At 43.6% G+C, this 21,375-nt stretch overlaps 3 protein-coding genes, 1 long non-coding RNA gene and 2 pseudogenes across 4 annotated transcripts in view; 2 read left to right on the forward strand and 4 right to left on the reverse strand.

Annotated features, from left to right (window-relative positions):
• LOC110990437 (uncharacterized) overlaps positions 1 to 21,375 on the reverse strand; it is a 108,022-nt gene that overhangs the window by 19,977 nt on the left and 66,670 nt on the right. The window lies entirely within an intron of this gene.
• LOC110990436 (snaclec bothroinsularin subunit alpha-like) lies at positions 3,575 to 5,103 on the reverse strand. The gene has a single exon (XM_022255440.2). It carries the CDS (start codon positions 4,994 to 4,996, stop codon positions 4,340 to 4,342), a length of 657 nt encoding a protein of 218 aa, XP_022111132.1. The 5' UTR covers positions 4,997 to 5,103; the 3' UTR covers positions 3,575 to 4,339.
• LOC110984787 (uncharacterized) lies at positions 6,925 to 10,296 on the forward strand. The gene is made up of 3 exons (XR_015424796.1): positions 6,925 to 7,576; positions 8,258 to 8,531; positions 8,956 to 10,296. It is a non-coding gene; the product is annotated as an uncharacterized LOC110984787 (long non-coding RNA).
• Positions 9,964 to 15,477, reverse strand: LOC110984796 (uncharacterized). The gene is made up of 4 exons (XM_022245310.2): positions 12,310 to 15,477; positions 11,788 to 12,042; positions 11,283 to 11,488; positions 9,964 to 10,989 (listed from the first exon to the last, which is right to left on the reverse strand). Exons 1-4 carry the CDS (start codon positions 12,653 to 12,655, stop codon positions 10,954 to 10,956), a joined length of 843 nt encoding a protein of 280 aa, XP_022101002.2. The 5' UTR covers positions 12,656 to 15,477; the 3' UTR covers positions 9,964 to 10,953.
• Positions 15,486 to 16,751, forward strand: LOC147799615 (echinoidin-like; annotated as a pseudogene).
• LOC147799616 (echinoidin-like) lies at positions 17,010 to 18,831 on the reverse strand (annotated as a pseudogene).

Below are 21,375 nucleotides of genomic sequence, written 5' to 3' on the forward strand. Positions count from 1 at the left end.
AGCCCTTCTTACTTCTTACGAACTTCTTAAGCCCTTCTTACTTCTTACGAACTTCTTAAGCCCTTCTTACTTCTTACGAACTTCTTAAGCCCTTCTTACTTCTACGAACTTCTTAAGCCCTTCTTACTTCTTACGAACTTCTTGAGCCTTTCGCATATTAATTTATAATTAGTTTTCTTGTGAAAGTCAATTTGAATTAAACTTATCCAGGATGTGAATGGATTTGATTTTCGCGTGAATTCTCGCGTAAAAAAAGTTATTCAATATTATCTTGTTAAAATTCACAGAGGGAAAAGGGAAAAGAGGAACAGTTGGGAAAATGGTCCATTTGCTCTCGAAGGGAGCTTTATTTCTGATAAGATAAAACATAGTCACTGATAAATGGAGTGCTTGCACACTGTACACGGAATGACATGCATAAACATGTATATTATTACCTTCCTGAAGCGTAGCGCGCCGCCATTGTTCGGCCGCGCATTTTGTACACACACGTAATAATGAATACGGCCGTTTCACAATAGTGCGCCACCAAGAGTTTGGAACGCGTTGGCCAATCGCAATGCGCGAAATTTGTCGACCCAATGCGCGTTTGAAAAGGGTCGACAAATTTCGCGCGTTATGATTGGCTAACGCGTTGCAAATTCTTGTTGGCGCACTATTGTGAATCGCCTGTATTACTTAAGCCTCCAAATGGCGCTGTTTTGCACTGATTCCCATGTGATTCAAAGCACGACGCACATTTCACTCAGCATGTTGTGCACAAGATAACACGGCCAAGGCAAGCTGATGAACGGTTTAGGCCTAATTCAGTTACAAAAATTCATAAAATAAACAGGTTGTTAAAGATTTACGAAATGCAGTCACGCATCAATACAGTTTCGGCTGTGAGAACCACCGCTGCTATACTACAACAAAGGCAAGTTCGATGAAGGACCATAGTTAACCATAGTTCAGCCAACTCTGATCGAACGCACGCTGGTCGACAATGGTTGGACTAGTCTTGGCAACTATTCACGACCAGCCTATCGAGGTTGGTCGCATCGTTGGTTACCATAAACCGTTTTGACGATCAGTAATGAGGAAAATACATGTACGGGAAAAACAGTTTGTCACAAGTAAACGGCCATTTCACTTTTATTTTTGCTATTTTGCCCTTCCGGTGGCCTCCTTTTCTCCCCTTCGGCCTGATGACCTGACAACGGTTGACAAAGGCGTTCGCACTTCAACTTCACAGCACATGCGCTAGATACGTCATGAACCGACCACTAGTTAACAAGTGCTCTTGGAACGAACATGCCAAAATATACACGCGCCAAAAAAAATAAATACATAAATAAATAAAGAGCGCCACCTAGGGACTCTGTGGATCAGTGCGCGCGTACACCGTTATTACGAATTATTAGTAATTCGTTACATATATCGTTAATTAATCATCTAACTCTAGCTCTGGAGAAGATCACAATACCCCAAGTAGACACTTTGACAGTTTTTATCACGCCTGCTTGTGGGGTGGTCAATTATTTCGGTTGATACCGTCAAAACCTTCGGGCTCGCAATAACACTCTCTGCTGAGAAATTATTGACAAACACTTCTCACTGCATTCCTAGCTTACCATACGCACGACGAGACTCACAAACTAACTACTGAAGGACAGGTACAGGTAAGGCTTTGACAAAAAGTTGCTAAAGGTGAGAGGGATCTCTTCCAATCAGTGACGGACAAAGGTTCTTCAGGCAATGATTTTATGGATTTGAGCATAATCATTACTTAATGCGCCCGAATGTATCTTCCGGCAAATGCTACAGGAAGCACCACCTTATGCCAAAGTTCACCAGGACAAATAAGTGCCACCTGAATCGATCTCAGTCTTTGCTCAATGGGCGTAAATTGCAGGGGATTGGAGACATCTCTGGTTCGGCGGTCAGCGTTCGGCGGAAAGCGCAGCCGTCACATACGGGTCAAATCAACGTAATCGCGCTAGCACGATCGATTTTTTTCGCAGTTTTTTGTAATAGATATGGTGTTCTGCAGACGACAAAACTGCGTCACGTTCTGCCTGCCGTAGCCCAGACAACACGATGACACGCTACGACGGCCCCATCGCGTCCTGCCACTCGCACCGTGGCGTTGGCACGTTGCGTCGGGTCGTTGAGTGGTATTGTCGTACTGCCGCGCTATGCCGTGCCGTTGCCTCGGATCCTGGACGGCATCTTTCTTTAATATGCATATTGCTCTATGGTGGGGCTACATCTGTAAGGGCGCCCCCTATTCCCACCAGTCTGTGGGATGGATATTCAGGCAGTTTGGACTCTTGAGAGGGCTTCATCACACAAAATAACAACCTAGACATGCAAGTGCACTCCAGTGGCCGGCAGCAAAATAATTAAAAATAATCTTAAATTTGCACGCTCAAGAAACATTGAGCTAGATGGGAGCTGGGGAATTACTCTGCGATCAGAGGATTCTATTGACGGTTAACTTCAAGCACACGATACAGGCTGAACATCTCATCTCAATTCCGGGACTTCGAAACGAAGCGAAACCAGTGCTTTCCCAATGGCAACTTCAGCGAGAAATATCTTGACTGAAAACGTTTACACCGTTCAATCACAAGTCCACATCACGTTAGTGGTTAGGCCACTCGAAAAAATTGTTTCTCTTCCAGGATAACGGGCAAAGTGCTTTTTAATTAAGATGGCAAATGTGTTTCTGCCATTAATTTGACCAACCTCATTTCCATGGGTCCGATCTTGCTGCGCCATCACAGTGGGCCTTGCCGGGATTTTAAGCCGGGGGCAAACCTATATTTTACGGACGGGGGATTTCCAAACAGGATTAAAGCACTTATCAGAAAAAATAGGAAACGAGTTAATTTGGGTTTTGTTTTCAAGCAAATTGGTGAGTTTCATCCTTTAATTTTTTTTGGTCCAGTTCCTTTATTTCCTAATTTCTACCCTTTGCAACTATCAGTTTTCTCCAGGAGCTAGCGCCCCCTCCCCCGGGACACCCATGGTGCCTACCTTGTCTTGCTCCTTGTAAAAGCTATAATGGCCACAACAAAAAATCCCAATTTCTTCCAACTCCCCCCCCCCAAATAAAATAAAATAAAAACAATTCCCTTCTCCAAAAAGTGGATTCTGGATCGGCCGTTGGGTCTGACAAGTTTCAAACTTCTGAATAATCACCATTGGACACCCCCATGTCATGTGGCGTTTGGCCATTAAAAATTAAACTATATAATAAACACGGAAAGGGCAGGCGGGTAAAGCGGAAGCGGGAACGATAATCTTTTCGTTTTGAGAATCTCACACCAATGGTGACGTGGGGGAGTGACTTCGTCGGGAAAGGGGGGCAGCCAAACAGTGCCGACTGCCCTATCATCCAAATGATAACATAATTTCCCAGGTATTATACTCATTAGTGAATAAAAAAATCCCCACCTAATGGGTACTAAACGATCAACACTTGTAACTGGAAATAAATATGGCCCTATCTGTCTTCATAAAGAATAAGGAACAGAATCATTAATTGTGTATAACGAAGGGGGCGCAAAGCCTAAACAAACACCACAAATAATGTTTTCCTCACCCATTTAACACTTTATTGTCTATTTTATATCCACATATTTAGTGTAGAGTCAAAAGCAAAAACAAACTGATTTTACAAATCCACACTTATCAGCGGTTCTCCATGTTATGAATTATGAACTCTCAGAGTTAAAAGACATAGACTTAAACAGGCCTTTCCAGAATTTGAATCAAGTCTAGTCCCAAACGGCTTGCACTTCATCTAGCCGTTCACTCGCTCAGGGCATAAATAGGGCCCATCGGTCGTTCTCCTGGTATGGTCAGTAATGCACATGAACATTTGTTAACCAGCACCGCTACAAATAACGCGCAAATCAATCTATTCTGCTACGTCCAATGCGACTCAAACAGCCCATTTACATTTTTGTGACGTGTGGATAACGATTCAATTAAACTCAGACGACAGAACTGTTCAAATGGCACTTTCTTATTGCGACGTGCGACACACAAAGTCAATTTTTATAATACAGACTAGAGTCTTGATGAATGGATGTCCGTTCTTTGGCTCTTCGGATATTTAAGTTTAACGGTTCTTGTGAGGTCAAAGTTCATAGACGGGTTGAAAACTTCACATTGGCGGCTTTTCAGGGCGATCACTGCTAAAAAGGGTTTCTTAAAAACAGGGGAATGTCGCCACAAAGGGGGTGTTTGTTTAGTTTGGATATTTGTTAAGTTGTACTCAGTAGCCTTTTCCATCAGAGTAAAACGCATCTGGTGCAAGTGCTCATTTCTGTACTGTGTCCCAGGTTCCCTACGGTCTACCTGTTCGACGCTGCTCGATGTTTCCTGCCTTGTTGAAGCGGATGGGCACGGGAGCTTGCACTGGCCCCGGGGCTCTCGGATTAGCACCGCCTGGAGTGAAGGAGGGACAGGTGGCCGGATCGGGAGCATTGGATTTCAGTTCACACATGAAAGGTAGGCTCGGGCCTTGGGTTCCGCAGTTGACGTGCCTCCACTCCGGCATCGAAGCCTCGACAAAGCCCATGCAATTTCTGCCTTGCTCTTGTGGGAGGCTTTGGCCTGGGAAGGCGTTGAATGAGTTCGGGGTTATTTCGGTGCCGTCGCTCCACAGCCAGCGGCTCGTCTGGCGAATCCTTCGGGCACCCAGCCACAGTTGCACTTGGGCGTTGGGCCGGATACTCCTTACGTAGTTGAAGATGAAGTCGTTCTCTTCTCTGGTATTGGTGGACACAAGGTGCCCGATGCCTCCGCTGCAGCCGGAGAATTGCCGACAGATATTCTCAGCCGTGATCTGGTTGGTCCTCTGACCAAAGTATCGGTAGCAGGACGAGCCGTAACTCATCCAGCCCGAAGGACATGGCTCGTAGATGTGTCCTGTGGAGGACCCAACATAGACCAAGAAACACAGCAATGGCAGAAGCTTCATTGTCGAGCGAACGCACCGCATAGGGCAGAAGAAATTAGTAAGGAAAAGGACCTCGCGTATGGTACGAGCACACGCAGTGTCAAGTGCTGGTCGCTGACTGTGGTCCGCAGTGGGGTGACGAAGAAAGTTCGCTATCTGGCCTCGGTGAGTCGAAGGCGGTGGACCGACTGCGCGTGCGTCCTCGCTCAAGTGGCAGCCAACGTGATGACGCCACGCGATTCGTCAAGAGTTGCCAGTGGGCGTGGGCACTGTGACCTTTGGCTTAACCTCTTTCCGGCTTTTGCTCCTCCTGATTACGGCAGCTAGAGTGACCTTTTTTGCTCCGCTACATACAGTGTATTATCTAACTGACGACTTCCGTCACATTAGTCACAGCCGAGCCTGGCCGTACCTGTTTGTAATTGTCAGATTAATAGACCTGTTTTTTTCTATTAACAGGCGTATGAATATTTCAAGTATTTTTAAAAACGAAAATGTGCAGGATTTGAAATTAACGCCCAATGTATATTCTCCCTACCCAATGCATACACAACCACATCAAATAAAAGATTCCAATGCCAAAATTTCTGAATGAAAATCCACAAGGAGCAATGCTAAATATTTATTTATATGCTTCAGGCTTTTTCCTTTTTTGGTAAAAATCCGCCCTAACCAGTCTACAAGAAGAGAAACAATGCCGTGATAATCCGCCCCAAGCTCAAACTCCAAACTCAGCCCCGTCACCTGCTTCAGGCATTAAGGGGCACAGTATCAACTGGGGGGACGTACGTCACAAGAACGAAATATACATATGCTGATGCTTTTTACTGATGGGGGCCCAGCTTCCCGCCGGGGGCGGCCCCTTCAGCTCCCCCCCCCCCTTGGCGATGTAGTTTTCCCATTGTGAAGCGAGATATGTAAGACGGAGCTTGAGGATCCCCCTGTGTGTGTTGGTGTGTATTTCGCTCGAATCTGAGGAATTCTTTTCAGACATCTGGGGGATGTGTTAGTGTTTATAGCGATTGGACATGTTGGGGGGGTACCCCCTTGGTCTCATTTCTTGCTGGATATAAGATTTCCTCTCCTCTCCCCTTTAAGTCTTCCTTCTTACTTTGTTTTCACCGACGTTTTGTGCAATTTAGTCTGGCTGCGGTCCCTGAATACCCAGGTACGTCATTTATCTGTTGACAGCACCGACGCGAGTCGTTATCGAGCGCATGTAGGCACAGTGTCTTCACTGACCGCGCATAAAGCAGGAAATTGTGGGAAATCGGACGATGTCTGACTCAACGTTCACTGTGCCAGTCAGAGATTTCCCACCTGAAACTCAATCACCCGCCCCAATCAATCACCACTCGATATTAAACGTAAGCCGACAGATATGAATATTAATGAAGATATTCAAATCAAGCTCAAGAATGACAGTGCATAATGTGCAAGCCTGAATGGGTAGCTGACCTTCCTTTATCCCAAGAGTCATCTCAAAATCCACTCGATATGATAATAAATGTTCAAGGTTATTCATTTCATTAAAATCAAGCAGCTGGCATTTTGGATAAGTGAATTCCTGAAAATGAGTGAAAAGTTTTTGTGTTGTTGATTTGTTTGTTTTATGTGTGCGTGTTTTGCCTTGATTTGCTTTGCTTCCCTTTGATTTTTTAGCTTTATGACTATGTTGCAAACCTTAGCCTTTGTTTTATTGACTACAATTTGTATGGCTGACTGAAATTCACAAGGTGACAAATTCACAAAGTAACACAAGGTGACGCTTTTGCGCCTGTATAGTGTTGAAGAGGGCGGTATATTAGTATTTAAGGGTAGCAATATATTGCTGTACTTATTTGATGTTTTGATAGATGAGTTGGTTTCTTGATACTTCATCCTTTAACGTGAATCATCCTTTAACTTCTGTAGTGACGGCCACCTATAGCCAAAACTACCGTGAGTACTCAGATAAAATTGTCCATTGAGGGCCCGTGCAATTTATTACGGGCGATTCACAATCCGGTGCGCCACCAAGAGGGCAACAGGGAAAGGCCAAATTCTCATGTTTTGGTCGACAACTTTTCAAGATGGCGACCGTTGTTGCCAACGGCGGCGTTCGTGTTGTTGACTTTAAGAGAGTAGGCGCCAAATAATTACTTAAGTTTTGATTGAAAGAGGAATTCCGTGCGCTGGACTAAGGAGAGGGGACCTGAAAAATTGGCAGAGAAAGTTGGAGACAAATATCCGGTCCTTGAAGAGTGTGACCATGACGAATCAGAGCGAAAACGACGAAGAGTTTAGGCGAGAATGGGGAGATCACAGACTTGAATGGTCTTCAAGTTTCGTATTCACCTGACCTCCGTAACATTCCCCACGTCAGCTTAGGTGATTTTTTTGCCTACCTGGTGAAACATTGTGAGTGGAATCCTGAGCGGCTCACCAACTACCGGCAGGATGATGGCTTTCTGATGTTCAAAGACGGGCATGTCGAGGACATCTTACTTGGTGAAATTCAAGGCCACTCCGCTCATGTTTACATCCAGGCATCGGTGAAGCCAGAGCAGAGACAAACAAGACCTGGCTGCCGCTGTCAACGTCAGCCAGCATAAAGTCAGCTGGATGTGTTTGTGTTGCTGCGTAAGTCTTGGTATTTTTGTTCAAAAAGTGTAACATAATATTAATAATAGCTTAAACCTAGTTTTTGCACATTTATTTGTAAATTGTAGCCTGTTTAGGGGCCCATGGTGATTTCAAGCCTGATAAGCAGAGGCCGTTCTTTGCCACTAAAGCAGGCTTACTCGAGCCTATTCTTTTGATACCAATGGATACAAAACCCATGTCCTACATGTAGGCTGTCTGGCCATATTAGCACATAAACTCTTTTAACTGCATTTAGGAAGTGAAGTTGTAAGCTAGGCTTGTTTAGACTGTTTTTATTATCACTGTTTTACCTGAAATTTCACAAGGTATGAAACGGTTTTTTATCTTTTTAAACCCCACGAAACCCATTGGTACTTGGTTTGAGCATTGTACATTTCCAACTCTAAACTCCTAAATGTTTGCTTTGTATTGGATGAGGATTGGAATTTTTTCAGGAAGTTGTTAACCAAAACTTTATGTGTGAGACAAGCAATTCCACAAGCAGTATATTGCTTTGCAGCATTTCCTGAATTTGAATGGTTTGAGTATGTTGACCATACATGTATATTTGCAAATGACCTCTCCGTACCAAACTTTTGACGATGCAGTTTATTATTGGCTGTGATTCTGAACACGAAAAATTGTTACCTTCAAGCGCTCTGTTTTTATTTCTTGCAGTGATGATGATACCTGCAAGCATGCAATTGCTGTACTTTTTGCATTGTCGGACTACATCAAAAGAAACACTGACAAGGGGACAGCTGTTGGCACAGATGAGCCTTGCTCATGGACGAAACCTCGAAGAGCCTCCAGGCCAGTGAGAGTAGAGGAGCTGGACTTCCGTGCAGAAAAACAGACTCTCAGAAAACCTGGCCTACTTCCTGAGAATTACATGCCACTGGGTAATGTATCCAGTGCATGGATTGAGAACGTTCAGAGGCACTTGAAAAAGGTGAGTCACGGTTGATGCAGATCGTTATTTAACTCAACAGGACTTCCCAAATCCCCTGATTTTTATATGATTTTGCATACACCATAGGGGGTTTCACCTCAGAGACATACCCGCTTCAGAAGTTATTTATGATGGAAACATTTCATAGAAGTTGTTAGGAGTTCCAGAAGTAATTTATTGTAGGGGTGATACGTGGTTACAAAGGTGATGCCAAAATGATAAAAAGAGAGATACATGTACATACAGTACATGTAAATTTTTGCATGTACAGGAACTGTTAATTTGCCCATGGAGTATGGGTGTGCATGTGTGTGCACTGAAGCTACTCATGAAATTCAAAAAGGAAAATACATGTATGATCCATGTCTCAAAAATAGAAAAACTTTTAAAATTTATGGAATTTTTCAACTTTCATTATTCTCAGGTTTGTGCAGAAACCAGCCCAGATGCACTTTACCTGAAACTGGCTGTAGAGCCACCAGCACCTCTAACATCTCTCATGCCGTCACTGTCTGACCTTCACGCCATGTACAAGGCTGAATCAAATGATGTGTCCTTCATTGAATACCTCAGACAGAACACTTCCATACAACAAGTAGATGCCCTAAAAAGTTTAGATCAATCAGACCCAGCATGGTTTGCAGCAAGAAGGGGGCAAATAACTGCAAGTGTGGCAGATTCCATTCGATCTTTGAAAGACGTTCATAACTGCCGCACCTTAGTTGATAAAATTTTGGGCAATGACAAGCCATTTAAGTCATGTGCTACAGATTTTGGAAAAGAAAATGAACATGTAGCCAGGCAACTTTACATTGTAAATGAACTGAAAGCACACAAGAACTTCGAGGTAAACACCTGTGGTCTTGTGTTAAATAACGACTTGCCATTTATGGGTGCCTCACCAGATGGTGTTGCAAGCTGTTCCTGCCATAGAGAGAAGCTAGTTGAGATCAAGTGTTCATATAAGCATAGAGGCATTCCTGTGAAAGATATTCCAACACGGAATACACGGTTCATGCATGAACCAGTGTGACTTAGTTGTATATACTCATAAAGGAATAACATCCATCCCTGTAATGTTTGATTCACAGATGTGGGAACTCTTGAAAAAGAAAGCAGAACTTGTGTTCACTCATGGTTTTACATGCAGTGAAGAATAAAGTATATACATGCATGTTACAAGCAGAATTCCAGGCTTGGCATCAGCATTTTAGGCCAGTAATTGCATGGTTGTCTTTTTTTTATTTTATTTTGACTCCGTCATGGCTGAAATTATTTATGAAAGGACCTAAATACATGCTTATTAGTATGATGAAACTACAAGGTTTGTGGCTTGACTGGAAAACAGAGAACAGAAGTGCATCAATATTTCTTGAACATCAATGTGTATTCTTAACTTACTACCGCATAAATTAATATGTAAACAAAGAAATGACCTGTGTGAGAAGCCATTGTTTTATTATTTCATATTTTTCATGAATTTCTGTGGGACATATAAATAAATCTCCACAATCTTATACTTGGGTTTAAACTTTGGAATTCTTGTGCCTGCTGAATTTAACAAAATCAAGAAACTTGTTTTAATAATGGTCCACCTACATTCACCCAATTTGGAAATAAAACAATCCTCTCCAAATAACAAGTTCTTGAATAATCGTTTGAACAACCTAATTCAAATAATTAACCTTGTTGAAAAGTGCCCGATGAATTAACAGATACGACCCCAAAAATCTGAATAAATCTAAACAATTATTCCTAAGACTCATTTTTTACTTATGCGCAGTCTCATTTTTCTCCTCTTTCCAAACTGATATGTAAAATAGGATCACATCCTAGGTTTTTTCATGATATTCTTCACTGAACAGATATGCATCATATGGTGATGCATATCCTTCCTAGAATATTCATTTATAATCTATTATGTTCATGACGTGGTGATGGTCACATTACTGACTGCCTTTGGTCAAACTGAGCTTGACGTTCATTTCATTGAACAGGCTACAAAATATATATCAGTAGGTCAAACGCTTCACTGGCTTTTTCAGACTTACTTTTTTTTTTGGATATTTCTCATTTTTAGAATAGAACAATGGTCCCATCAAATTACAGAATGCTGCAACAAGTTTAACTATCATAGAAGCAGTGTATTGTAGGGATTCTGGGATTTGGTGCTTCAGGATCCGCCAGCATTTGAGGCGTTGAATTGCTCTCTGTACATGAATCCGAAGACGGGAAATTTGTCTTGTTCGTCTGATCTCCTTCACATTAAGTCTCTTTCCTTTTCCATTATGCCATTTTCTAGTGAATGGTGGTGCTATGAGTGTTGCATTTACTTTCAGAAGCGAGTCCTCTATGTGGAAGCCTCGATCAGCCATGACTGCATCACCGTCACTGAGTTTTTCAATCAGTCCACTCTGTTCAGTCAAGTACTTGTCTGATACATTTCCTGACCGCAAATCTGACACAAATGTAAATGCACCAAAAGGTGATACTCCAAATAAAACCTTATATGCGCTATAGCTTTTGAACTGTGAGTATGTTTTATACTGTTCATCTTTAGTTGCAGTCGATCTATAAAGAACTCAGAGCAGTCATTATTACGTGTGTGTTTGAAAATGCTGCCTTAAAGTCCAACGGCATCCATCCTCTGATGTGAGCTTGAGATGGCCACACAAGAAGTGCTGGTACCAGAGTTTGATGCATGTAGGAAATCCATGTGATGGTGATTCGTGTAACTGTTCAACTACTTACATGGAACAGGTCAGCCAGAAGGAGAAGTGGTAAGTTGAGCCGCAATCTAATGAGGGTCATGACAAACTGGACAAACGGTGGAAGCTGGTGTTGTCTGCCCGGGCGTCGTTTCCAACCTTGTTCATTGTCTGGTGTCCCCATCTTCGTACTGGTACTCCTCCAATACCGCAGGCGATTAACACCACCACTTATTGAGTCATAAACACCTATATATGAAAGGCGAAATACAACAAACTCTGTGAATGGAATCATTACTCCAAAAGAAATTCACTATAAAAAGGCTTGACCAGTGATTAAACACAGGATTTCCATCATATTAACAAAATCTTTCAAATATAGCAAATTTGGCACCATATTCAGGACTCAAAATCCTGTTCTCCAGACATGGCTTTTATGACATGATTTTTCAGTACATAATGAACTCGGCTTACCAATGTGTATGACATGGGTTCCTCAGAATATTTTTATGGAGAAAAAAATGAAACGATAACCAGGGACATGGTACCTTGAAGAAGGCTTTTGGACGTCAATCCAGTGTAAAAGTTGACCCTCTCATCAGACTCAGTTGCACAGTCTACAACATCTTGCCCTGGGAGCGGTTGATGTTCATGTACTGACTTGGCTTGATGTTCAAGCTCATCTAGGTCCTCCATCATCATAACCGTCTGCACGCATCTGTCAATCATAGCTGGCAATGAGGTGTGGAGGTAGTCATGATCCATGGGTTGTGGAATCTCGATACAGCAAAGGGGCTCCATTGCTGCTTTGAATTTGAAAAAAAATAGCACTTGCCTGGTTAGGGATTATTAGAGCCGTTAACGGCAAAAATGCCTATATTTATTATCTCATATTAAAAAAGGCAGTTTTGTAGGGTCCAACTTTCACGACTTACTCACACTACACAATCATAACAATGACATGTTAATGTCCAACTTTAAACAAGATCAAGGGAATGCTCTGTTTAAGCTTTTAGCATGTTTAGGAATAGGCCTATTACATGTTTAAACAATTTCAAAAGGACACTTACATCCAATGTCAGGCATGTCGGGTCTGGTAATTCTTGACGAAGTACTAACTTTCTCTTGGAATTGTAAATCGTGATCCAGACATGGGGCTACTTCATGGTCGCCTGACGTACGCGTGCCTGATGTGTCATGGAGTCCCTGGTCCTGTTTCTGCAGCGCACATGTGGTTCTTTTTTTTGGTTGGCTGTCCCAATTATTCCATTCAAAGTATTTCGGGTCACACTTAACATTTCCATACATGTCTATGTCATCTTTATCAAAATGCCTGCTGCAAAGTCTTGATCGTTTAGTGACATACCCAGCCAGAAATGAGACCGAAGAAGACAGAACCGGTGTTCCTTCCTCCATGGGCAGTGCTACATGCTACACAGAATGTTTAGTCAGGTGATATGCTACAGGATATAAACACAGCCAATCGAATGGTCTAAGAACCAAACCTTCAAGTGCACACTAATGCTACACAGTGCAAGACGCGAGGCAAGAGAAAGGTAAGGGGCCGCGGCGTGTAGCAATATAGCGTATATGGGTAGCGTATAAAGAGCGAATAGGTAGCAGGCCTTGTTTCTCTTATTATTCCTTTTCATGGTTACTTTCTAACTTTGTGTTTTCGTTAAGAGTGAGTTGTTGAAGAAAAGGTTTGTTTGTTTTTTAGTCAAATGTAATTAGAAAGAGCGTCACGACCAACTATCAACCTTGTGTCCAGGAAATAAATAACATGAGTCACATCGTTGTTTTAACTTTCCCTGCTCTAATTTTGATCTTCCTAATAATTATGTAAAAGAATTGATTTTGTTCCCCTACTTTTTGAAATCCTAACTCCCCCAGAATTAGGTCACACAATTTGTGTGGGTTGCTTGACAGTGCGTGTGGGCAGTTGGTAGCAGAACTTGCAACCAGCCACAAGAGTCCTTGAGAGGAGGTGATAACTTCCCCAGCCAGTGACCTTCCACTTCACTTGGCTACTGGACTGAACAGAGACTGTTCTGTTGTCTCTCTGTGATTTCTCCTTCCATCGAACCTGCCATACTTACAAATTCGTCCCTGTCCTGCTCTAGGCAAAAACATTACCAGTGTAAGCCTATTGAACCATACATGCGTACCTTGCTGGACAGTGGGTGGCCTGGACCAGAGCCACGTGAATTCCGTTCCGAAACCTGATTTAGTCGAGGGGAAGGAAAGACTGTGCACTTGAACCCTAAACATCAGATAGCCCAACACATCTTCGACATCCATTCAAGCTCTTTTTACTGCAAGCCTTTCCACTGCAAACTCTACAGCTACTTGCCAAGTCAAGACATGCCAAGTCGTCCCCAACTTCAGCAATAGATCGTCTTCTTATTTATTTTCATTGCTAACTCATAACGTTTTCTGTTAAATAGAATCCCTGTTTTTTTCTCATTATTAAAAAGATGCTTTCTCTAACGTGAGGGCATTTGTATTTTCGTAAACCGTGCGAAAACTTTTCACTACATTAGCTGGAAACGAATTAATTCTCACAGGTTAGCTGATAATAAAAGGCGTAAACTAGTAACCAAAAAAATAATGTAAACAGGTGTCATGATTCTCATATTATGCCCGCTACAATATTTCTAAATCTATTCTAAGATACAATACATCAATCATTATAACGTGCTTGCTGATGTAAGATGCGGGTCAGAGGAGAAATTATACACGTGTGTGGCCAAACAGAGTTGAAAAAAAAAGACACGGCCACAAGGATAATAGCGTCTGAATAATGTTTTATTCAGAAACATGGACAAATATCATTGAAAGTGTGGTGCTGATGAAGGTAACGAGGAAGACTGGCCTGAAGGAAGACAAAGACGGAATATTCTGAGGGTTTTATAGAGCAGGTTCGGTGGTAACTTCCTAAACCAGTGGTCAAACTTGCGGTCATACAATTGTAGACAAATTGTCTGGGGAATTGGGAGTACTACTTAAAAATTACCGGGATGGACCACGGAGAAATAATGGTATCTATAAGATTACAAATCTACCACAAATTGGAACTGCATCGACGGTATCAAAAAGAAATCATTGGCTGGGTTTAAACAGTGACGAATTCTGGGCTTCCACATATTATGAGAGAGCAGTTCCTACATATGCCGATTTTCTTTTTGCTCTTTTTTCTTATTCTTAATAAAACATGACAGAAATTAATCTTAATCGAGGAATAGATGAGATAAAAACAACAGCAAATCAACACCAAAGAGTAAAAAGCATGTACTTTGCAAGCACGGGGGACAGAAATGAAAGAAAATAGTAGAAGCGCCCTCTCAAAGGGCGACAGCACACGACGCGTCGCGTCGTGTCGTGCGTCGCGTCGTGCTTCAGGCGACGTAATAGGCGACGCGATGCACGACACGACATACGACGCGACGCACGACGGTACGACGCGACGGGCAACGGAAGGGGCGACATTTAGGCGGGAAAAATGAAACATGGAAAATATCTGAGACAGCACAACGCGACGGGCGACGGCACGACGCGACGCGTCATGTGTGTACAAACGTAATGGCAAGAAGGCGACGCACAGTTCGACCCGACGGCACGACGCAAGGGAGCCGTCGTGCCGTTGCGTCGTCTGGTTGCGTCGCCTGGAGGGAGGCAAGAGAGAGAGAGAGAAATGTTTGTCGTAAATAGAACACCGTACCAAATGAATGACAAGTCTTGTCTCTAAAACCAGAGAGATGTTGTTTCGGTTACCTTAGCCTCAAGCCGGCATTCTGATCCCCTCGTTTGTAGAAAGCAAAAATTTCCGCAAGCGCAGCGGCAACGGAGCCTACCACTGAAAGGGGCAAAGCCCCAGTGTTAATGAAATATCTCAGTTTGAAACTTCCGTTTTGAGGTAACTTTACAAAATTATCACTGAAAGGGCTGTGAAATAGTCATGGTATCAGATCATCCTGAAAAGGTTTTAGGTTAATTTTCAGCTGTTACGTATACGTGCACTCAGATGCACATACATGTGTTTATACAGCCCCCATATTGGTTACATTTGGCTGTTCGGTAACGTATTGGAAAGTTCCTCTTCCTGAAGGATTTTTTATGTGAACAGTTTGGAATATACCCGGACTGCTGATGACCTCTATTACCGCATTTTGAGGCGCCTCATCAGCGAATCAGATCCCAGCCTGCACGGTGCGTAATTTTGGGATCTGTGACGCGCACTTCATTGAACGAATTTCATGTAGCCGCGCCGAGGAGGTCTCGTTTGAGGCTTCATTGCAGTCTGCTCGGCCAGCAACGTCGAGACACATCGCACTGCAGTTTTTTTTGTGCGCCTGTCGGGGATTCGCCTCCAAGATGAAGCTGTTACTAATGGTATGCTTTACGCTATGCGTGGTAACATGCAAGGCTCAACTGGTCTGCCCAGATCACTGGACCCTTTTTGACCAGTCCTGCTATCGTCTCTTCGGCTACCCGCGATTTTACACGGCTGCCGAGAGTGTGTGCCAGTTGTTCACCCCGTGCGGCACGGCCACTCCATCCACCGCAGGGCAAGGACACCTTGTTTCCATCAACAGTGACGACGAGAACAAGTTCGTGTTCAGCTTCCTGGCCGGCAGTTTTGGCGATATTCCGTCGAGGCAGACGTGGCTGGGGCTGAGCGACATCGACCCGCAGGGCGGCCAGGGCGAGTTCCGCTGGGCCGACGGCACCGATCTCAGCGGCTTCTCTGCCTGGGCACGGAACGCGCCGCGGCAGAACAATAACGTGAACTGCGTCGTTTACGGCTACAGTATCATACCGCGGTGGATGGACATCAATTGCGAGGAAGAGATGACCTACATCTGCGAGATGCCGGGTGGAACCAGCGTCTGCTCGGCGGCCTACTTGTCATCGAACACCAGTCCCCCTCCTTACTAGTCCAAACAAGCCCAAGCGCATTCGGTATTCTGCGAAAGCCAATCGGTACCAGGAAGAAGTGTAAACTGACGGAGTACTTGGACTGACTGAAAAAATAATAGGTTTTTAGTACCTGTGGACCCCTTCAAGATTCAGGACTTCAAAGTGGACCCTTCAAGATTCTGGACTTCACAGTATTGCATAGGCGGTTTCATCTATCAGGATTAGCAGTGAGAAATCTGGGGAGAGTCAAAAACTGAACTAACAAGAAAACTCGTGATGTAGTATTATTTATGAACTATTTCAATTCCTGAAGATTTGAAATTACCAGCTGTGACCCATGACCTTTCACCTTGGCCTTCAGTTCACGGGAAGGGTTGATTTCTACGTTTATCCTTTCCATTGCATGGACAGTGTTTTCTGTTGACGGTACTGGACGCATCTGGCAGATGAACTGGGGTTTTTTTAGCAAGAATTTTTTTAAGCGCAGAAACTCGTTATTAAATTTAACATGTACCCAGCGTAAGAACTTGAAGTACATTTGCGTATAGTTGATGTTCCAGCGAAGTGGTCACCGGTTTGGGAACCAATCAAATGATGTACGGTACTGGACGCATCTGGCAGATGAACTAGGTTTCTTTAGCAAGATTTTTTTTCTTTGCAGAGTAAATATCGGTTTCTTTTACTCATTATCACTAAAATGTGTTGCTGTTCGATTGACTCCTTTTTGTTTAATATGCACGGAGCGTTTTCTGTTGTGTGTATACGTGATCTTTTCCTGATATGCATGGTGATTTTTCAACTTTTTTGAATAAATGTTGAGCAGTTAGAAACGTTGAATTCTGGAGTGTTTCTTTCCGGTACAGGGAAGAGGATGTTGGTAAACCGGAAACGTTGAATTCTGGAGTGTTTCTTTCCGGTACAGGGAAGAGGATGTTGGTAAACCGGAAACGTTGAATTCTGGAGTGTTTCTTTCCGGTACCGGAAAGAAACACTCCAGAATTCAACGTTTCTAACTGCTCAACATTTATTCAAAAAAGTTGAAAAATCACCATGCATATCAGGAAAAGAGCACGTATACACACAACAGAAAACGCTCCGTGCATATTAAACAAAAAGGAGTCAATCGAACAGCAACACATTTTAGTGATAATGAGTAAAAGAAACCGATATTTACTCTGCAAAGAAAAAAAATCTTGCTAAAGAAACCTAGTTCATCTGCCAGATGCGTCCAGTACCGTACATCATTTGATTGGTTCCCAAACCGGTGACCACTTCGCTGGAACATCAACTATACGCAAATGTACTTCAAGTTCTTACGCTGGGTACATGTTAAATTTAATAACGAGTTTCTGCACTTAAAAAAAAATTCTTGCTAAAGAAACCTAGTTCATCTGTCAGATGCGTCCAGTACCGTACATCATTTGATTGGTTCCCAAACCGGTGACCACTTCGCTGGAACATCAACTATACGCAAATGTACTTCAAGTTCTTACGCTGGGTACATGTTAAATTTAATAACGAGTTTCTGCGCTTAAAAAAATTCTTGCTAAAAGAAAAACCTAGTTCATCTGCCAGATGCGTCCGGTACCGTCAACAGAAAACACTGTCCATGCAATGGAAAGGATAAACGTAGAAATCAACCCTTCCCGTGAACTGAAGGCCAAGGTGAAAGGTCATGGGTCACAGCTGATAATTTCAAATCTTCAGGAATTGAAATAGTTCATAAAAAATACTACATCACGAGTTTTCTTGTTAGTTCAGTTTTTGACTCTCCCCAGATTTCTCACTGCTAATCCTGATAGATGAAACCGCCTATGCAATACTGTGAAGTCCAGAATCTTGAAGGGTCCACTTTGAAGTCCTGAATCTTGAAGGGGTCCACAGGTACTAAAAACCTATTATTTTTTCAGTCAGTCCAAGTACTCCGTCAGTTTACACTTCTTCCTGGTACCGATTGGCTTTCGCAGAATACCGAATGCGCTTGGGCTTGTTTGGACTAGTAAGGAGGGGGACTGGTGTTCGATGACAAGTAGGCCGCCGAGCAGACGCTGGTTCCACCCGGCATCTCGCAGATGTAGGTCATCTCTTCCTCGCAATTGATGTCCATCCACCGCGGTATGATACTGTAGCCGTAAACGACGCAGTTCACGTTATTGTTCTGCCGCGGCGCGTTCCGTGCCCAGGCAGAGAAGCCGCTGAGATCGGTGCCGTCGGCCCAGCGGAACTCGCCCTGGCCGCCCTGCGGGTCGATGTCGCTCAGCCCCAGCCACGTCTGCCTCGACGGAATATCGCCAAAACTGCCGGCCAGGAAGCTGAACACGAACTTGTTCTCGTCGTCACTGTTGATGGAAACAAGGTGTCCTTGCCCTGCGGTGGATGGAGTGGCCGTGGCGCACTGGGCGAACAACTGGCACACACTCTCGGCAGCCGTGTAAGGTTGCCGTGTAAAAAAGACACGATAGCAGGACTTGTCGAAAAGGGTCCAGTGATCTGGGCAGATCAGTTTAGCCTTGCATGTTACCACGCATAGCGTAAAGCATACCATTAGTAACAGCTTCATCTTGGAGGCGAATCCGCGACAGGCGCACAAAAAAACTTCGGTGCGATGTGTCTCGACGTTGCTGGCCGAGCAGACTGCAATGAAGCCTCAAACGAGACCTCCTCGGCTACATGAATTTCGTTCAATGAAGTGCGCGTGTGCAGATCCCAAAATTACGCACCGTGCAGGCTGGGATCTGATTCGCTGATGAGGCGCCTCAAAATGCGGTCATAGAGGTCATCAGCAGTCCGGGTATATTCCAAACTGTTTGCATAAAAAATCCTTTAGGAAGAGGAACTTTCCAATACGTTACCGAACAGCCAAATGCAACCACAATGGGGGCTATATAAATACATGTATGTGCATCTGAATGCAAGTAACGGCTGAAAATTAACCTAAAACCTTTTCAGGATGATCTGATACCATGACTATTTCACAGCCCTTTCAGTGATAATTTTGTAAAGTTACCTCAAAACGGAAGTTTCAAACTGAGATATTTCATTAACACTGGGGCTTTGCCCCTTTCAGTGGTAGGTTCCGTTGCCGCTGCGCTTGCGGAAGTTTTTGCTTTCTACAAACGAGGGGATCAGAATGCCGGCTTGAGGCTAAGGTAACCGAAACAACATCTCTCTGGTTTTGGAGACAAGACTTGTCATTCATTTGGTACGGTGTTCTATTTACGACAAACACGCGTCGTGCGTCGCGTCGTACGTCGTGTCGTGTATCGCGTCGCTTATTACGTCGCCTGAAGCACGACGCGACGCACGACACGACGCGACGCGTCGTGTGCTGTCGCCCTTTGAGAGGGCGCTTTTACTGTTTTCTTTCATTTCTGTCCCCCGTGCTTGCAAAGTACATGCTTTTTACTCTTTGGTGTTGATTTGCTGTTGTTTTTATCTCATCCATTCCTCGATTAAGATTAATTTCTGTCATGTTTTTTAAGAAAAAGAAAAAAGAGCAAAAAGAAAATCGGCATATGTAGGAACTGCTCTCTCATAATATGTGGAAGCCCAGAATTTGTCACTGTTTAAACCCAGCCAATGATTTCTTTTTGATACCGTCGATGCAGTTCCAATTTGTGGTAGATTTGTAATCTTATAGATACCGGTATTTCTCCGTGGTCCATCCTGGTAATTTTTAAGTAGTACTCCCAATTCCCCAGACAATTTGTCTACAATTGTATGACTGCAAGTTTGACCACTGGTTTAGGAAGTTACCACCGAGCCTTCTCTATAAAACCCTCAGAATATTCCGGTGTTGGAGGTCTCGAGACCTGGTCGCGGTCTCGAGACCGTCTCGAGACCTTTTTTGAGGTCTCGGTCTTGGACTCGGCCTACAAGAGTCTCGGTCTCGGGAGGGCTGGTCTCGGTCTTGGTCTCGGATGCCGAGGTCTCGGGTCTCCCACCCGAGACCTGCCGAGACCATGACAGAAAAGCAGAAAAATGTGCGTCAACAATTCACACTCGGCTGTGGCAAAATCACGTACCCGGATCGTACGGTACATACAGCACACATATGTACACTGTATGTAGCAGTGCTCCTTACAGCGCAAGTTTACCTCAGAATGAGTCTAGTTCCGAACTGCACGCGATTCCGCATGTATGCTTGGAACATGTACATGTACGACATGGTATTCACGATAAAGAATGAAATCAAAGCTGGAATGGAGACTAATGCATATTCTCAGCCCGGAGCACTGGTACCCTGCGTGCAGTACCTCTTTCATTTCACTGGTACACATACGTCAGTTGTGTGTATGCATACATGAACATGTACTGTACATGTACATGTACACACTTTAATATGCACATGACGCGCCGGGCTGCACGCACGCCACGCATAGCATAATACACGTGGCCGGCCGACAGAACTCGTGCTCATGCCAATTGTACAAATAGTAGAGGAGAGTGCATTCATCTTATTGACCCTTTTACACAGTTGATGAGTCAGGTACCATCTGGATAGTACAATTCTTTGTTAGAAACTCAAATTGTGGTCGTCTTGTGTTTTTCTTCACTCTTGTTCCAAACAAAGTGTCAGGAAAGTATTCTTACGGTAGAATGTTTACACATCAGTGAGGAAACTTGGATTGGTAAAATCATGATTTTTATATACATGTACATGTACTTTTAATAGGGAACTGCCCACGATGTTGTGTGACCCTTCTTAGGTGTCTATTGATCATTACAGAGTATAACTCATAAACTGAACTCATGCACACCTTTTGGCATAGTCCGAGCAACTCAGACCCCACGTTTTGCCTTTTTAAACATTTGGACATGGCCCGCTCACGTTAATTTTGCTATACATATGGAACACAAAGACTCTGTACATGTTTAATGTATGATTATGCCGTATACTCTATACAAAATTCTATATCATCGGCAGTCCATGCCGTCACTGGCAAAATAACTGTGTGCTGCTTTTTTTCCAGAGTTCAATAAAACTCTTTCATGGAATATTCAATATGTTGTGTGCTATGGCATGTAAAATTTGCACTTAATTTTGCTGTTTAATGCCAATTGTCCACCACGTTTACCATCAATGAACTACATGTAGGCCTATATATTGTATATGTTGTGCAAGGTCTCGGTCTCGGTCATCTTGGTCTTGGTCTCGGTCTCGAAGTTCTGGTCTCGGTCTTGAAAGAGCTGGTCTCGGTCTCGGACATAAAGGT

This window comes from Acanthaster planci, linkage group LG03 (genome assembly GCF_054643075.1).
Source record: "Acanthaster planci isolate LZ-2023a linkage group LG03, COTS_SCS, whole genome shotgun sequence".
Lineage (NCBI taxonomy): Eukaryota > Metazoa > Echinodermata > Asteroidea > Valvatida > Acanthasteridae > Acanthaster > Acanthaster planci.